The sequence below is a fragment of the Rhinoderma darwinii genome, chromosome 2, assembly GCF_050947455.1.
Source record: "Rhinoderma darwinii isolate aRhiDar2 chromosome 2, aRhiDar2.hap1, whole genome shotgun sequence".
In the NCBI taxonomy this organism is placed as follows: Eukaryota; Metazoa; Chordata; class Amphibia; order Anura; family Rhinodermatidae; genus Rhinoderma; species Rhinoderma darwinii.
In genome coordinates, this window is record NC_134688.1 from 60,496,539 (window position 1) to 60,512,092 (window position 15,554).

A 15,554-nucleotide genomic window follows, 5' to 3' on the forward strand; every position below is an offset into this window, starting at 1 on the left:
GAGGCTGAACTCTTAATGGTTGGTAGGGGATCAAATACTTATTTCTCTGTGCACAATGCAAATAAATATATATAATTTTGACTATGTGATTTTCTGTTTTTGTTTTTTTTATATAATTTATCTCTCACTGGTAAAATTAACCTAGCCTAAAAATTCTAGACTGTTCATGTCTTTGACAGTGGGCAAACTTACAAAATCAGCAAGGGATCAAATACTTATTTCCTTCACTGTACATACATTGCACATCCATTACACATACAGTACATACATACATTACAGATATACATTACACATACATACATTACATATACAGTACACACATACGTTACACAGACAGTACATACATTACACACACCGTACACTCATACATTACACATACCGTACATACATTACACATACAGTACATACATGCTTTACAGAAACCAAAAACTTTACACACTCACCTTATCCGGTTCCCGCGCCATCCTCGAGCAAAACAGGCCTGCTCTCTTCTGCGTCTGCAGGAGCTGAACGATGCAAGTGGTGTGGCATCATTGAAAAGGGCTGAGTGGCAAGGCAGGGAACTAATCATCACATCACCTGCGTCATTGAAAGGTGCTGAATGGCAGTGCAAGGAACTAATGTTCCTTTCGCTGCCAGCGCTAGTAATTGTATCTGCATCCTATAGATGCAGATACAATTATAGTGCAGGAGGGCAGGGCCAGCGTCAGAAGCCTGGCAAGTACCACCCTTCGGGGGGCCCACTCGGCCGCCGGGTGCTGACTCTGTATGGCTCCTTCTGGAGTGGAATCCCCGGCCGGAGTGTTGCCGACGGGATTCTGCTTCTGGAGGGAGCCATCCTTCGCTATGGCAAAGCAGGGAGGTAGCTCCCTACTCTGCCATTTACTCGGCTACAGACTCCCATATGGACAGTGATGTCAGGAGCAGAGCTGGAGTCCCAGGCAGAGCGCTAATAGCCCAGTTCTTTGGCTCTGGGATTGCCCCTGAAATCACTACACATATATGCACAGTGATGTCAGGGGCTTCCCCAGAGTTTGAGTGCCGTAGCAGAGCCTATACTAGCGCTCTGCCCAGAAATCCGACTCTGAGGTTGCCTCTGAGATCACTGTGCATATATGGACAGAGATGTCAGGAGCAGAGCAGTGTCCCAGGCAAAGTGCTAGTAGCGCTCTGCATGGGACTTTGGCTCTGGGGTTGCCCCTGACATCACTATCCATATATGGACAGTGATGTGAGGGGCTTCCCCAGAGCCGGAGTACCAGAGCAGAGCATTTACTAGCGCTCTGCCCGGGACTCTGGCTCTGGGGTTGCCCCTGACATCACTGTCCATAGATGGACAGTGATGTCAGGAGCAGAGCTGGAGTACCAGGCAGAGCGCTAACAGCGCTCTGCCGGGACTTTGACTCTGGGGTTGCCTCCGACATCACTGTGCGTATATGGACAGGTGCCAGGAGAAGAGGAGGAGTCCCAGGCAGGGCGCTAGAAGCGGCTCTGCCCGGGACTCCATCTCTGGGAAAGCCCTTGACATCACTGTCCATATATGGACAGTGATTTCAGGAGCAGAGCAGGAATCCCAGGCAGAGTGCTATATGGACATTAACGTCAGGGGCTCCTCCTGAAGCGGAATCCCTGGCCAGAGAGTCGGCAATGGTCTGGTTGGGGATTTCACTCCTAGAGGAAGCCCCAAAGGCGCTACCTACAGGGAGGGGGACTGTGTGGCGCTACCAGGTAGGTGGGCTGTGTGGCACTAGCAGGTAGGTGGGCTGTGTGGCACTACAAGGGAGGTGGGCTGTGTGGCACCACCAGGGAGAGGGGATGTGTGGCACTTATAGGAAGGGGGCTGTGTGGCACTACCAGGGAAGGTGGCTGTGTAGCAGTACTTGGGAGGGGTGTCTGTGTGGCACTACCAGGGAGGAGGGCTGTGTGGCACTCCTTTGGAGGAGGGCTGTGTGGCACTACCTGGGAGGGGGGCTGTGTGGCACTACCTGGGAGGGACTGTGTGTCACTACCTGGGAGGGGGGCTGTGTGTCACTACCAGGGAGGGGGCTGTGTGGCACTACCTGGGAGGAGGGACTGTGTGGCATTATCTGGGAGGAGGGGCTGTGTGGCACTCCCTGGAAGGGGGGCTGTGTGGCCCTACCTGGGAGGGGGCTGTGTGACACGATCTACAGTGGGTACTAAATTATGGGGGTACAAACTGGGGGCCTAACTTCTTTATGAGGGCATAAACAGGGCCGACACCCTTCTCGCCTCCCTCTCCGTTCCGACACTAAGCAGGATCACATTACAATAGCTTTGCTATTGTAATGACAGCAGAGCGGATAGCATTGGGGTTATTAAGGAGGCACAGGGGAGATTTTGTTTTAAAGAATCCGCACATCTTGCAGCTGCTATGTTTAGGGAACCTCGGTCAGCAGCTCTGTAATGCCGCCCCCTCTGAGACCCTGAGGCCAGAAACTCAACTCGCCTTATGGTAGATGCGGCATTGAATGTAATACATGGATGGGGCAGGTCCACTAGAACGAGAGCCACTCTTTGTTAGCAGCTCTCTGATCTGGCTTATAGAGGAGGTGCCAAATGGGGGACCCTACTTCTATCATGTCTATATGCCATAAAAGGGGGAGTTACATTTTTTACATTGGTATCATGAGTGTCACAGAAGGAAGACATTAATAATTAGAGGTATAGCTTGAAGCTGTTGAACCTCGGCACAAATCCTACAGCTGGGACGACCACCTAACAGGTGGAAACTTTTTTTTCCATTATATGTGATTACATCAGACTGAACATGAACAATATACAACTAAAAATCAAGTAGACAAAGGGGAAGGAGTAGGATCCAGCGCTGAATCAAGTTTTAAAATGGATTTTCTTTTCCAAGTTTATTGGCAAGATGCTAAAAGGAAGTCCAGTTGTGGAAAGTCCTGGGTTAGTAAGAAGTAAAGGTGATATCCTCGGGCCTACGCGTTTCGGACGACTGCCTCGTCCTTAAACTTGGCTGTACTCATTTGTAGAATGATAAATAAAATAACAACAAAGAAAAGGGTTGTCCTTTTGAGACAACCCATGTCTTATTTTTATATATCTCCCAACATTTCGAAAACAACACTAGATATATTGATCTACCATTAGAGTTCTGTCTTTCAGGTCCTTTAGGTGTTTGCACTGTAGCAAATGTCATGGTGATAATCTGTTAATATTGTTCTGCTTATAGGCTGAAATAAATGTTGTCTTGGAGGAAAGAATACAAGTTCTCCAGCAGCAGAATGAAGATATGAGAGCTCGCATCGATCAGAACGTTGAAGTTACCAGGTCAGATCTCAAAGAATTCATCCATCAATGATAACTCAGGGTTACTTAAATATACTGAAAAATCTGCATAAAAGATTACATGAAATTTGCACAATTCTAAGCAAGTGCTATGTACATTATATACAGTATATAAGGTTTACCTCATTGAAATATAAAGTAAAGCTTGCTTATGTACTCACTTCTGCTACCTCGAATACTCTGCTCTAATGGTTGCCTTGTCAGGTAACCTAAAAACCCAAGCAAAAGTTGAGCAGATTTTTTTGTTTAGGGATATCCTTAAAGGGGTTGTCCATGACCAGACAATGATGACCTATCCACCGGATAGGTCATCAGCATATGATCGGTTGGGATCTGACACCCGGGCCCCGCACCGATCAGCTGCTCCGGCTGCCTCCGGGCAACAGATGTCCATGCGGGAAGCAGATGGCTCCTGTCAGAAAAAATAGCGCCCGAGCAGCCGTACTGCAGCTCTGCTCCTATTCAAGTGAATAGGAGCAGAGCTGCAGTTCTGTGGAACGGCCGTTATGCAGTGGTTGGAGCCATGTGCTTCTGGATCCAACTACTGGATAGCGTTCAAAGCATCCAGCGCCCGGAGCAGCTGATCGGTGTGATGTCCAGGTGTCGGACCTGTACCGATCATATACTAATGAACTATCCTGTGGATAGGTCATCAGTTGTCCAGTTGTGGAAAACCCCTTTAACCACCTTCCCTTCGCAGCCATTTTTCGTGTTTTTATTTTAATATTGTTTTATTTTCAATGGCTTTTGTTGTGTGATATCACGCTGCAGCAAGTTACCAGAGTCAAAATAAACAATTTTTGGTTTGTGGAGGACAGCAACAGAGAGTCTTGCACAGGGTGTCTACCATCCAATTTAAGGCCGGCCTTGCCCAGACTTATAGTTTATGTAGCACTGCACCCATTTCTGGACAGCGCTGAGGGAAACAGCGGATCCACGGCACAACTGGTAAGCAATGACGGATCATCATAGGGCGTTATGGGCGGCCATCAGGGGCCCGAGGCTCCCAGGGGGCTCATGGCCGACCAAAGTACAATTCAGTTTTGTCGCGTTTTTACCGCAATTTTGCAGCGAATCTCAGCAAAAAACGCGACAAAACGTCATTGTATATGTCCTGCAAAAGGACCTTTAGACATCAGGTCACATGACTTCATCTCTGAAGTTCTTACTGCTGCTTAGAGACCTGATGGTCACATGACCGCAGGTCCATGAGCAGCAGCAAGACTCCACAGAGAAGACTGAGGAGAGGTGCTATGGAAGTATAAGGGGATGGATTTGTTTAGACCTGTATTTTACTGAAATAAAAAACCTATACAACCCTCGTTAACCATTTTATTGAAAATGAAACATACCAAAATCGAATTAGTCCTTGTATTCGATGTAGTTCAACAACCGAACCTGTAAAAAAACACAATTCAACAAAAAAAGAACCCATAAAAAAGCTAAAAAAGAATTATTGCTTACCTTTCCTAAGTCCAGCGCTGGAGCTGCAATGTCAGCGAGCTACGCTGTTTCGATATCTTCGGGAGTTATGGGGGACATCAGCACTATAAGTGCTTAGGGTAGCATCAACTCTAAATACGGCCCTGCTGTCTGTCATGCCCATGGCCGCGGGCCGTCAGGCTCACTCACCTCCTGACGCCCGCAGCCATGGAACTGTGAGCGTTGGTCCACATCTCCTTAGGAGACGCCAGCACTCACTTCCGCTTCGTCCGACCGGTTCCCGTAGGGTCCGCGCGCACACTCGCACCCTCTCTTAAAGGGCCAGCGTGCGCACCTGAAATTAGTATAAAATTAGCCCATGAGCCCCCTGGACTATAAGAGGGGTCCAGCCCCTTCCTACCTTGCCTGAGCCTTGTTGTCATTACTCTAGTCTGTCTATGCAAATGGCCTCCTAAGTGTTTTCCAGTTCCCAATGTTTCCCATTCCTGCTACCTGTAAACTGTATCCCGTGCTATCCTGGTCAAGTACGATGCTGAGCTGAAGTCATGCTGTGCTGAGTACCATGCCTGTCCTGCTACGCCACACCTGGTGTCTGCCTGTTGCCTAGTCCCAGCCGAGCCTGTCTTGCTAATGTCTGAGCTGCCACAGGTACACTATACGAATTATACACTGTGACCTGTGTCCTGTTGGCCAGATGCCAAACCGTCAAGGCGGTACGGTCCAGTGGGTCCACGTACCCAACGTGACACTGTCATTCAATCTGTGCTAATTCTAGCTTTTCTGCTGCCTGAGGCGAAATTTAAATGGTGCCCCCGAGATTTTTATTGACATCCCCATGGTTGTTCTACATCACTAGCAGCCTCACAAAAAAAAAAAAAACATACCACCCATTATCTTGCTGCAGATCATACACTGACTACAGTACTGATTAGAGGCAGAATAAACATTTACATTAAGTGACTCACAGGTGATGTTTCCATCCTGTCCAGACCTCTATGATGACTTCTCCCAGCCATGGCCAATTTCTGCAGTTTTCAGCTCAGATGTCTTCAGCTTCTCACTTTTCAAACATATCTGCACCTATAAGCAAAGATAAAATTCTCATGGTGCCTCACACAATGCCCCTAAATATAATAGCGCTATACACTGCACCTCTAATTATAGTAGAACCATACACTGTGTCCCTGACTATAATAGCACCATACACTGTGTCCCTGATTATAATAGCACCACACGCTGTGTCCCACACACACAGTGCCCCCTGTAGATAGTGCCCCCCGTAGATAGTGCCCCCCATAGAGCCCCCTGTATATAGTGCTCCCCATAGAGCCCACTGTAAATAGTACCCCCCATAGAGCCCCCTGTAGTTAGTGCCCCACATAGAGCCTGCTGTAGTCAGTGCCCCACATAGAGCCCCCTATAGTCAGTGGCCCACATAGAGCCCCCTGTAGATAGTGCCCCACATAGAGCCCCCTGTAGACAGTGCCCCTTATACGTAGGGCCCCCTATAGGGACTCCTGCAGATACTTCCCCATAGAGCCCTTGTAGATAGTGCTTCCCGTAGATAGTGCCCTACATAGATCCTGCCCCACATACAGCCCCCTGTAGATATTGCCCCACATATAGACCCCTGTAGATAGTGCCCCACATATAGCCCCCCTGTAGATAATGCTCCACATATAGCCCCACCTGTATATTTTGCTCCACTTATAGCCTCACCTGTAGATTGTGCTCCACTTATAGCCCCTAACCCCTGTAGATAGTGCTCCACATATAGCCCCCACCCAGTGTAGATAGTTCTCTAGATATAGCCCCCACATATAGCCCCCACCCCTGTAGATAGTGCTCCCCATATAGCCACGCTGTAGATAGTACTCTAGGCGCTGAGTGGCAGAGCAAGTTATTCTGTCATTCAACGATGCAAGCAGCACGCTTACATCATTGAAAGGTGCTTACTTAGACGCAGGTACAATTATAATGCAGGAGTGGGTGGTGCTTTCAGTGACGTCGCCGCCCCCCTCAGAGAGGTAGCAGGCCGCCGCCTGAGACAAGATGCTCATCTCGCCTCATGGACGGTGCCGCCCTGCATTCAATAGCAACATTCATTGTTTACTTCCAGTGGATAAAAATCTGTTCATCACATGACCAGAGCAGAGTTTTATCCTCTGAAAGAAAACAATGAAGGCTCCTATCAAATAAAGCAAAGGTCTTAAAAGCCATGAGGAATAGAAGCAGAAAATATATTTGCTGAAACCATGATGCCCGTTTTAAACCGAACATTTGTACAGGCTTGTGTTTGCCTTAGGCTTTATCAAAGCTGATCTAGTGATTGCAATTGAATCGACTAAATGGTCCAGAGGTCCAGCCAGAAAGCCAGAAGATGATAAGCCAGCTCTATGACTTCTAAAGCATGATGGTCAGTTCACACGTAGCATAAATACTGCAGATTTTTCCACAATGGATTTAGTTATGGGAAAATCCACAGAATAATACAGTAGCAGCAAAGTGGATGAGATTTGAACAAATCTCACCACACGCTGCGTAAATGCTGAGCGCAAAAAACACTCAGAAATTGACGTGCATTTTTTTAATCCGCAGCATGTCAATTGTGTTTGCGTAAATGATGCTAATTTGTTGCAGGATTTACCCATTGAATTCAATGGGGAGGTAAAACCCGCAACAAATAGCAGTTTTTGCGTTTTTTGCGGCCGAAATTGTATAGATACCCAGAAGTCTGTGTTTCTTCAACCAGGCCGACCTCCTGGGATGAAGTTTAATGCCATGTGACCACTGCAGCCAATCACAGGCTGCAGCGGTCACATGGGATGAAACGTCATCCCAGGGCTGCAGTGCCTCATGACATCAGGACGTTGGAAGGACATATCGCCATGGTAAGTATCTTATAGTAATTGTAACAGGGAAAAAGGGATGGGAGGAAACCTCCAGCTCACCAGCTTCACACTCCTGTGCTCGATATCGCCCGGATCAACCGCGACGGCTCACGGCAAGAAACAATGGCAAAAAAGAGAAAGGTCCAGCGATGTGTGGTATAAGTGGGGGAAACTCCGTTTCCACTTTATTGAAGATAATACACCAACATACAAAGAGATCCGACAGAATGACGGATAACACCAGGAGAATAACGAGGTGGTAGAAATGGCAAGAAATGAAGCCTACGCGTTTCGAGCACTGGCTGTGCTCTTAATCATGGCTAAGACCTTAGCCATGATTAAGAGCACAGCCAGTGCTCGAAACGCGTAGGCTTCATTTCTTGCCATTTCTACCACCTCGTTATTCTCCTGGTGTTATCCGTCATTCTGTCGGATCTCTTTGTATGTTGGTGTATTATCTTCAATAAAGTGGAAACGGAGTTTCCCCCACTTATACCACACATCGCTGGACCTTTCTCTTTTTTGCCTAAGTATCTTATACATATATAAAGTACTGTGCAAAAGTTTTAGGCAGTTGTGGAAAGATGCTGCAAAGTAAGAATGCTTTAAGAAATACAAGTATTAATAGGTTTTTGTTGTTTTTATCATTTAACAAAATACAAAGTGAATGAACAAAAGAGAAATCTAAATCAAATCATTTTTTTTGGTGTGACCACCCTGTGCCTTCAAAACAGCATCATTTCTTCTAGGTACACTTGCACAAAGTCATGGATTTTGTAGGATTATAATCATTCCTTCTGTATGATTAACCAATTATACCAAACAGGTGATAATGATCATCCTCTTCATATATAAGTTGAAACATTAACTGTAACAGAAACAGATGTGTAGGAGCCTTAAAACTGGGTGAGGAACAGCCAAACTCTGCTACAAAGATGAGATTGTGGAAGACTGTTTCATGTCACAGGTCCACCATGGCAAGTCTGAGCACAGCAACAAGACACATGGTAGTTATACTGCATCAGCAAGGTCTCTCCCAGGCAAAGATTTCTAATCATACTGGAGTTTTAAAATGTGCTGTTTAAGCTCTTTTGAAGACGCACAAAGAAACGGGCATCATTAAGGACCGTAGACGCAGTGTTCGGCCAAGGAAACAAAGTTCAGCAGATCAAAGACATCTCATGCTTACTTCCCTTCCAAATTAGAAGATATCCAGCAGTGCAATCAGCTCAGAACTGGCAGAAACCAGAGGGACCCAGGTACTCTCATCTACTGTTCTAAGAAGTCTGGCCAAAAGTGGTCTTCATTAAAGATTTGCGGCCAAAAAGCCATACCTTCGATGTGGAAACAAGGCCAAGTGACTCAACTATGCACAAAAACATAGGAACTGGGACACAAAAAAATGGCAGCAGGTGCTCTGGACTGATGAGTCAATATTTGTAGTGGAGGTTCCTTGCATGGTGGCGATTCCTTGAAATTTTGGGGCTGCATTTCAGCAAATGAAGTTGGACATTTGGTCAGGATTAAGGGTGTCCTCAATGTTGAGTAATAAAGGCAAATCCTTATCCATCATGCAATACCACCAGGGAGGCGTCTGAATGGCTTCAAATTTATTCTGCAGCGGGACAACAACCCCAAACATAAAGCCAATGTCATTAAGAACTATCTTCCACATAAATAAGAACAAGGAGTCCTGGCAGTGATGCTACGGTCCCTACAGAGCCCTGATCTCAACATCATCGAGTCTGTCTGGGATTGCATGAAGAGACAGGAGGATTTGAGGAAGCCTACATCCACAGAAGATCTCTGGTTAGTTCTCCCTGCTGAGTTCCTTCAAAAACTGTGTTCAAGTGTACCTAGAAGAATTTATGCTGTTTTGAAGACAATTGGTGGTGACACCAAATATTGATTTGATTTAGATTTCTCTTCTGTTCATTCACTTTGCATTTTGTTAATTGATAAAAAAAATAACTATTAACGTTTCTATTTTTGAAAGCATTCTTTCTTTGCACAATTGTTTCCACAGCTGCCTGAAACTTTTGCCCCTCTATAAGCAGACCTTTCCCTAATCCGATCAAAGAGCACTTTGTTTAAGCAAATCTTTCAGTGAAAAATACACATATTGGAATTATATGCGGTCTAAATCATCTGGACGCGGGTCAATGCCCCAATGCATCACTGGACCAGAGAGCAGGAGGAGGGGACTTGCTTGTCCCGTCAAGGGAGAGAAGCTGCCAGCATCACACTGCATCATTGGGGCAGGAAGATTAGGAGTAGCATTTCCAGCACCATGGAGGGTCATAAGAAAGGAGGGAGTCTGTCACAGGGGAGGGTGCAACCCATGTTATGCTGCACTGAACAGCTCGCGCGATTGATGAGCAAGGGAGCCTGCAGACTGCCACTGAGGCGTCAGGATTAACAGTTAGGGAGATATGGAGAGCGGAGCCTGACTGGTGTTTAAGAATGAGGGGAGCCATGCTTGTGCGCTGTACGTTATTAGAGTGAGAGGGGTGCCATGCTGGAAAACAAGAGGGGAACTATGCTGGGGAGCCAGATTTAGAGGGTGCCATGTTGGGGACTAAAAATTTGTAAAGAGCCATGCTGGGGACCAGGAATGATAAGGGAACCATACTAAGGATTAGGAATGCAAGGACAGCCTTGCTGGGGACTAAAAATGAGGGGAAGCAATGCTGGAGACAAAGAATGAGAGAGAGGCCATTCTGCTGACTAGGAATAAGAAGTGAGGCATGCTGGGGACTAGAAATGAGAGGGGAGCCGTGCTTGGGACTAAGAATGACAGTGCTGTTTATTTGTGTGCTCTAAGTAATTGGTGACCGCATTAAATTTAAACTGCATTTTGTGTACTTTTTTCTATGAGAGGGCTTTTATGGGGGTATAAAAGACCATTTGTGAAATTTGGGTTAGTTGGCCCAAAGAGGTATTACTGCGTGTGCGTGTGCGTGTGCGTGTAAATATATATATATATATATATATATATATATATATATATATATATATATATATATATATATATATTAGTCAAAAATTTGGCAGCACTGCTATGATTCAAGTGAAAAAAGATAGGTACTTTATTTCCCTGTGCTACATACAAATAGAAAGTAGCAGCACCCAAGAGCAAATTCCAATATGGATATGGGTGTCTAGCAGGTAATCCTGATCCAAGGACTGTGGAATATATATGAAGAAATCCTGCAGCACTCCAGTAAAGGAAAAAAATATGGTTTATTCAATCAGCATACAGATAGCATATGTATGTATGTAGATAGATATATATATGTATGTATGTATGTATGTATGTATATATATATATATATATATAATGTGTGTGTGTATATATATATGTATGTATATATATATATATATATATAGTGTATATATAGTGCATATTACTGTATATTCTATTTAATACCATTAGATGCTTTCCAGACATTCATGGGTAAAAGGGTTTTTCTTTTCTGTCTGTTTTAAATTTAGCACATCTTATCTTATGCAGCCCAAAACCCTATGCACTCCACCCATCCTGGCAAAAATGTCTCCTTATCTGTACACACCTGCTATAGTGGTTTTCATGTTAGTTGCTGCACACTGTGTTTCTTATTCTCCTATTGTCATTCTATATATCCCATCTGTTTAATTTTTTTTATAAATAAAAAATATATACATTCAGGTCTAGAATTTGGACAGTGACACAATCCTCATGATTTGGGCTCTGCTGCCACCACATTGGATTTGAAATGAAACACCTGAGATGCAATTGAAGTGTAGACTTTCAGGTTTAATTCAAGGGGTTGAACAAAAATATCCTGTGAAACGTTTAGGAATTGCCACCATTTTTCTACACAGCCGCCTCATTTCAGGGACTCAAAAGTAATTGGACAAATTAACGTTACCATAAATAAAATGTTTTTTTTATACTTTGTAGAGAATCCTTTGCAGGCAATGACTGCCTGAAGTCTGGAACCCATGGACATCACCAAACACTGGGTTTCCTCCTTTGTGATGCTTTGCCCGGCCTTTACTGCAGCGTCTTCAGTTGTTGCTTGTTTGTGGGTCTTTCTGCCTTAAGTTTTGTCTTAAGAAAGTGAAATGCAGCTCGATCGGGTTGAGATCTGGTGATTGACTTGGCCATTGCAGAATATTCCACTTCTTTGCCTTATAAACTCCTGGGTTGCTTTCGCAGTATGTTTTGGGTCATTCTCCATCTGTACTGTGAAGCGACGTCCAATCAACCTTGCTGCATTTGGTTGAATCTGAGCAGAAAGTAAATCCCTGAACACTTCAGAATTCATCCGGCTGCTTCTGTCTTCAGTCACATCATCAATAAACACTAGTGACCCAGTGCCTTTGGCAGCCATGCATGCCCATGCCATCACAGTGACTGCACCATGTTTTACAGAGGATGTGGTGTGCTTTAGATCATGAGCCGTTCCAAGCCTTCTCCATACTTTCTCCCTCCCATCATTCTGGTACAGGTTGATCTTAGTTTCATGCGGTTCCAGAACTGGGCAGCTTCTTTACATGTTGTTTGGCAAAGTCTAATCTGGTCTTTAAGCCCATATTGATTATATAACTGTATATTCAATATGTTTTGGTAAACAGCTAAAATGCCAAAACTTGTGTCACTGTCCAAATAATTCTTGACCTAACTGTATATTTATATACACTTGAATGTTTTGGGGTCTGCTTGTATAATAGTAATCGCTGGTAGAGAAAAATTGTTATAATTAGTTGGAAACTATTATCAGGGACGAATGATTCTTCCGAAATATTTCTTCTAATTCATGAAGGAGGCAGCAGTGCTGAAATACAGTGGATAAGTGCTTTCTCCTGTAGATGGCAATGCTTGGTCAGAAATAATTTTACAGGCAGCATCAGATTGGAGTTTCTTGTGACACCAAAGCAAATTATTCTGAGGGTCAACCCTCATCTAAACACAGGGGGAGCTATAGAGAGTACAGAGGTAGCAGTCTCACACAAGCCATGGTGCCTGAGGGGACACAAAACTTAATCTGCCATTTAAGGAGGCTCCACTATTATAAATGACACATGGTATGTGGGGGCCCTGTTACAGATTTTGCAACTGGGCCAGGGAGCTTCAAGTTAAAGAGGTTGTCCAGGAATACATTTTATTTATACTTTAACTTAATTGGACTTATTTAAGTAAATTTCTAATATAATGTATGTTTAACTGTGACAGCGTTACTCTGTTCTGATATGCGGTCACGTGACCGCACCGAGAGTACATTTTTCATTTCCGGGGACGTTCCATGTCTTTGGTCAGCCGGCACTTCCGGCTAAGAAAGGCACGGCGTGTCATCAACTACATTTACAGGCAGTGAGCCGGGCAGATGTTTCATAAGCTCTTCAGAGTCTACACGGATGATGAGGTAATACACGGGGATGATGGGGGTTATATACAGGGATGATGAGGTAAGACACAGGGATGATCAAGGTCATATACAGGGATGATTAGGTAATACACAGGGATGATGGGGGTTACATATAGGTTGTATATATGTATGATGGAATTATATCATCCCTGTGTATAACCCCTCATCACCCCTATGTATTACATCCTCATCCCTGTTTATAACCCAATCATCCGTGTGTATAACCACAACATCCATGTGTATTACCCTCAACATCCCTGTATATAACCCCCATCATCCTTGTATATAACCCCCATCCCCCCTGTATGAGTATTACTGGGTGTGTGTGCAGGGAGCTGAGTGACTGTAATTAGAGCAGGCAATGACCCTGTGAACATAGCGGGGTGTGGCAGTATGCAAATAGATGAGATGTTGTGGAGGGAGGAAGGGGGATGCTACTGTCTCCTCAGATGCAGCAAGGGAACAAACCGAAAGAGCAGCAGTTGATAATTGAGATCAAACAGAAACTGGTTAGAAAGTATGTAGGGGGTCTTAGGGAAGGCAACCCATGGCTGGGGACACTTTTTAGAAAATATTTTTTTCCTGGACAACCCCTTTAAGCCTCTGTCTAAGCAGAACATGAGCATTTTCAATTTGTTATCTGTGAGTCATCCCATAAGAAATAGACCCTAGTGGCAAGTGATTGGCTCCAAATCGCAATTGCGACTGGGCCCCCGAAGCCAGGGGGCCCGCGGCCCCCCACACCACATCAATGAAAAGATACTATATTAACTGGGGCCTATGTAATAAACTTCACGGGCCCCCGTTACTATAGTAACTGACAATACTTACATTCCTCCTTCCGGAGCGCAGCAGCGGTCCTGACGTCACAACGCTATGCGCTGCGCACAACATCCCGACCCTGGATGGAGTCAGGACCTCCGCTGCAGCCGAAGAGGAGGGTAAGTTTAATACCACTGTCTGCTGGAGCTGATGGGTTAGGGTCCGACTCCCCGCCAATCAACTGTTTTGAAGGGGGTGCAGCGCTCGTACAGGCACTAATTCCCCTTCATTCTGGTCACTTTCTCACACTGAATCGCTGACACGGATTCACAGTGAGCAAGCAAGGGAAATGAAGGGGAAGCAGTGCTTGTACGAGCTCTGCACCCCCTTCAAAACAGTTGATTGGCGGGGGACCCGGGCGTCGGACCCTAACCCATCAGCTATCGATGGCCTATCCTGAGGATAGGCCATCAATGTTTATGGACTGGACAACCCCTTTAAGCCTACCATGTGGTAGACTTAGATACAGGGCCCCAGCTTATACTATATAAGATTACAGTCTGCTGGACCCTGTATCTAAGCCTATTTTAGGCTTAGATACAGGGTCCAACAAACAGTATCACACATGCACTTCGGACCTGTATCTAAGCCTAGGCTATTAGGCTGTGTTCACATCAGCATTGCCGTTTCGTTGAGGGGTTCCGTCTGAGGTTTCTGTCAGGTAATCCCTCAACGGAACGGCACACTTAAACCTCAGCTTCCATTTCCCTCACCATTGATCTCCATGGTGACGGAAACGTTGCTAGAGGTTTCAGTTGTTCTTGACACAACCAATAGCGCAATCGACTGCGCTATTGATTCCATCAAAACAACCGAACCCTGTCACAACGGTGACAAATGGAAACTTTTAGCAACGTTTCCTTCACCATGGAGATCAATGGTGAGGAAACGGAAGCTGAGGTTTCAGTTTGCCTTTCCGTTGAGGGGTTACCCGATGGAAACCTCAGACGGAAGGGCAGCGGTGATGTGAACAGGCCCTTACTAAAGGCTCAGTCATTGGACTACATCGGATCCGAGGACTACTTCGATGACGGCTCTTTTTTATTATCAATAAAATAGTTAATGTGGGTTTTTTTTATTTCAATAAACCTGTTTTTTCTATGTCATTGTATTTTATTTAATCTTTATTACTACCGCCTTATTAATAGCTGGTGGCTGATTGACAGCGTCCATTACTAAGGCGGGGCTTAGTGTTAGCCGGTGCAGAGGTTAATACTAACCCTTGCTATTACCCCGGTACCCACCGCCACCAGGGTGCCAGGAAGAGCCGGGTACGATCCAGTACCCGACCAACTGTAGTGATTGTCGGCTACTGGGGCGACTGCAGGCTGGTATTATTAGGCTGGGAAAGGCCAAACACAGTTGCCCTTCCCACCCTGGTAATGCTAGTCTGCTGCTGCTGCTGCTGCTGCTGTGTTGTATCTGGCTGGCTATAAAAAATAGGGTGGGCCCCAAGTCATTTAAAAAAAATAACAATAATAATAATTGGAAAGAACGATATGGGGTTCCCACATTTTTATAACCAGCCAGATACAACATAGCAGCAGCAGAGTAGCATTACCAGGGTCGGAAGGGCCACTGTGTTTGGTCGTTCGCAGCCTAATAATACCAGCCTGCGGCCGGGCCAGTGCCCAACCACCACTACAGATGGTTGGGT

The 15,554-nt window shown here is 45.3% G+C and overlaps 1 protein-coding gene across 1 annotated transcript in view; it reads left to right on the forward strand.

Annotated features, from left to right (window-relative positions):
• The window catches only part of MTUS2 (microtubule associated scaffold protein 2), a 578,616-nt gene that overhangs the window by 559,886 nt on the left and 3,176 nt on the right, over positions 1-15,554 (forward strand). Inside the window, exon 14 of the mRNA XM_075851678.1 lies at positions 3,215-3,312. Within this exon, the coding sequence (XP_075707793.1) occupies positions 3,215-3,312 (98 nt within the window). The remainder of the gene's footprint in view (positions 1-3,214; positions 3,313-15,554) is intronic.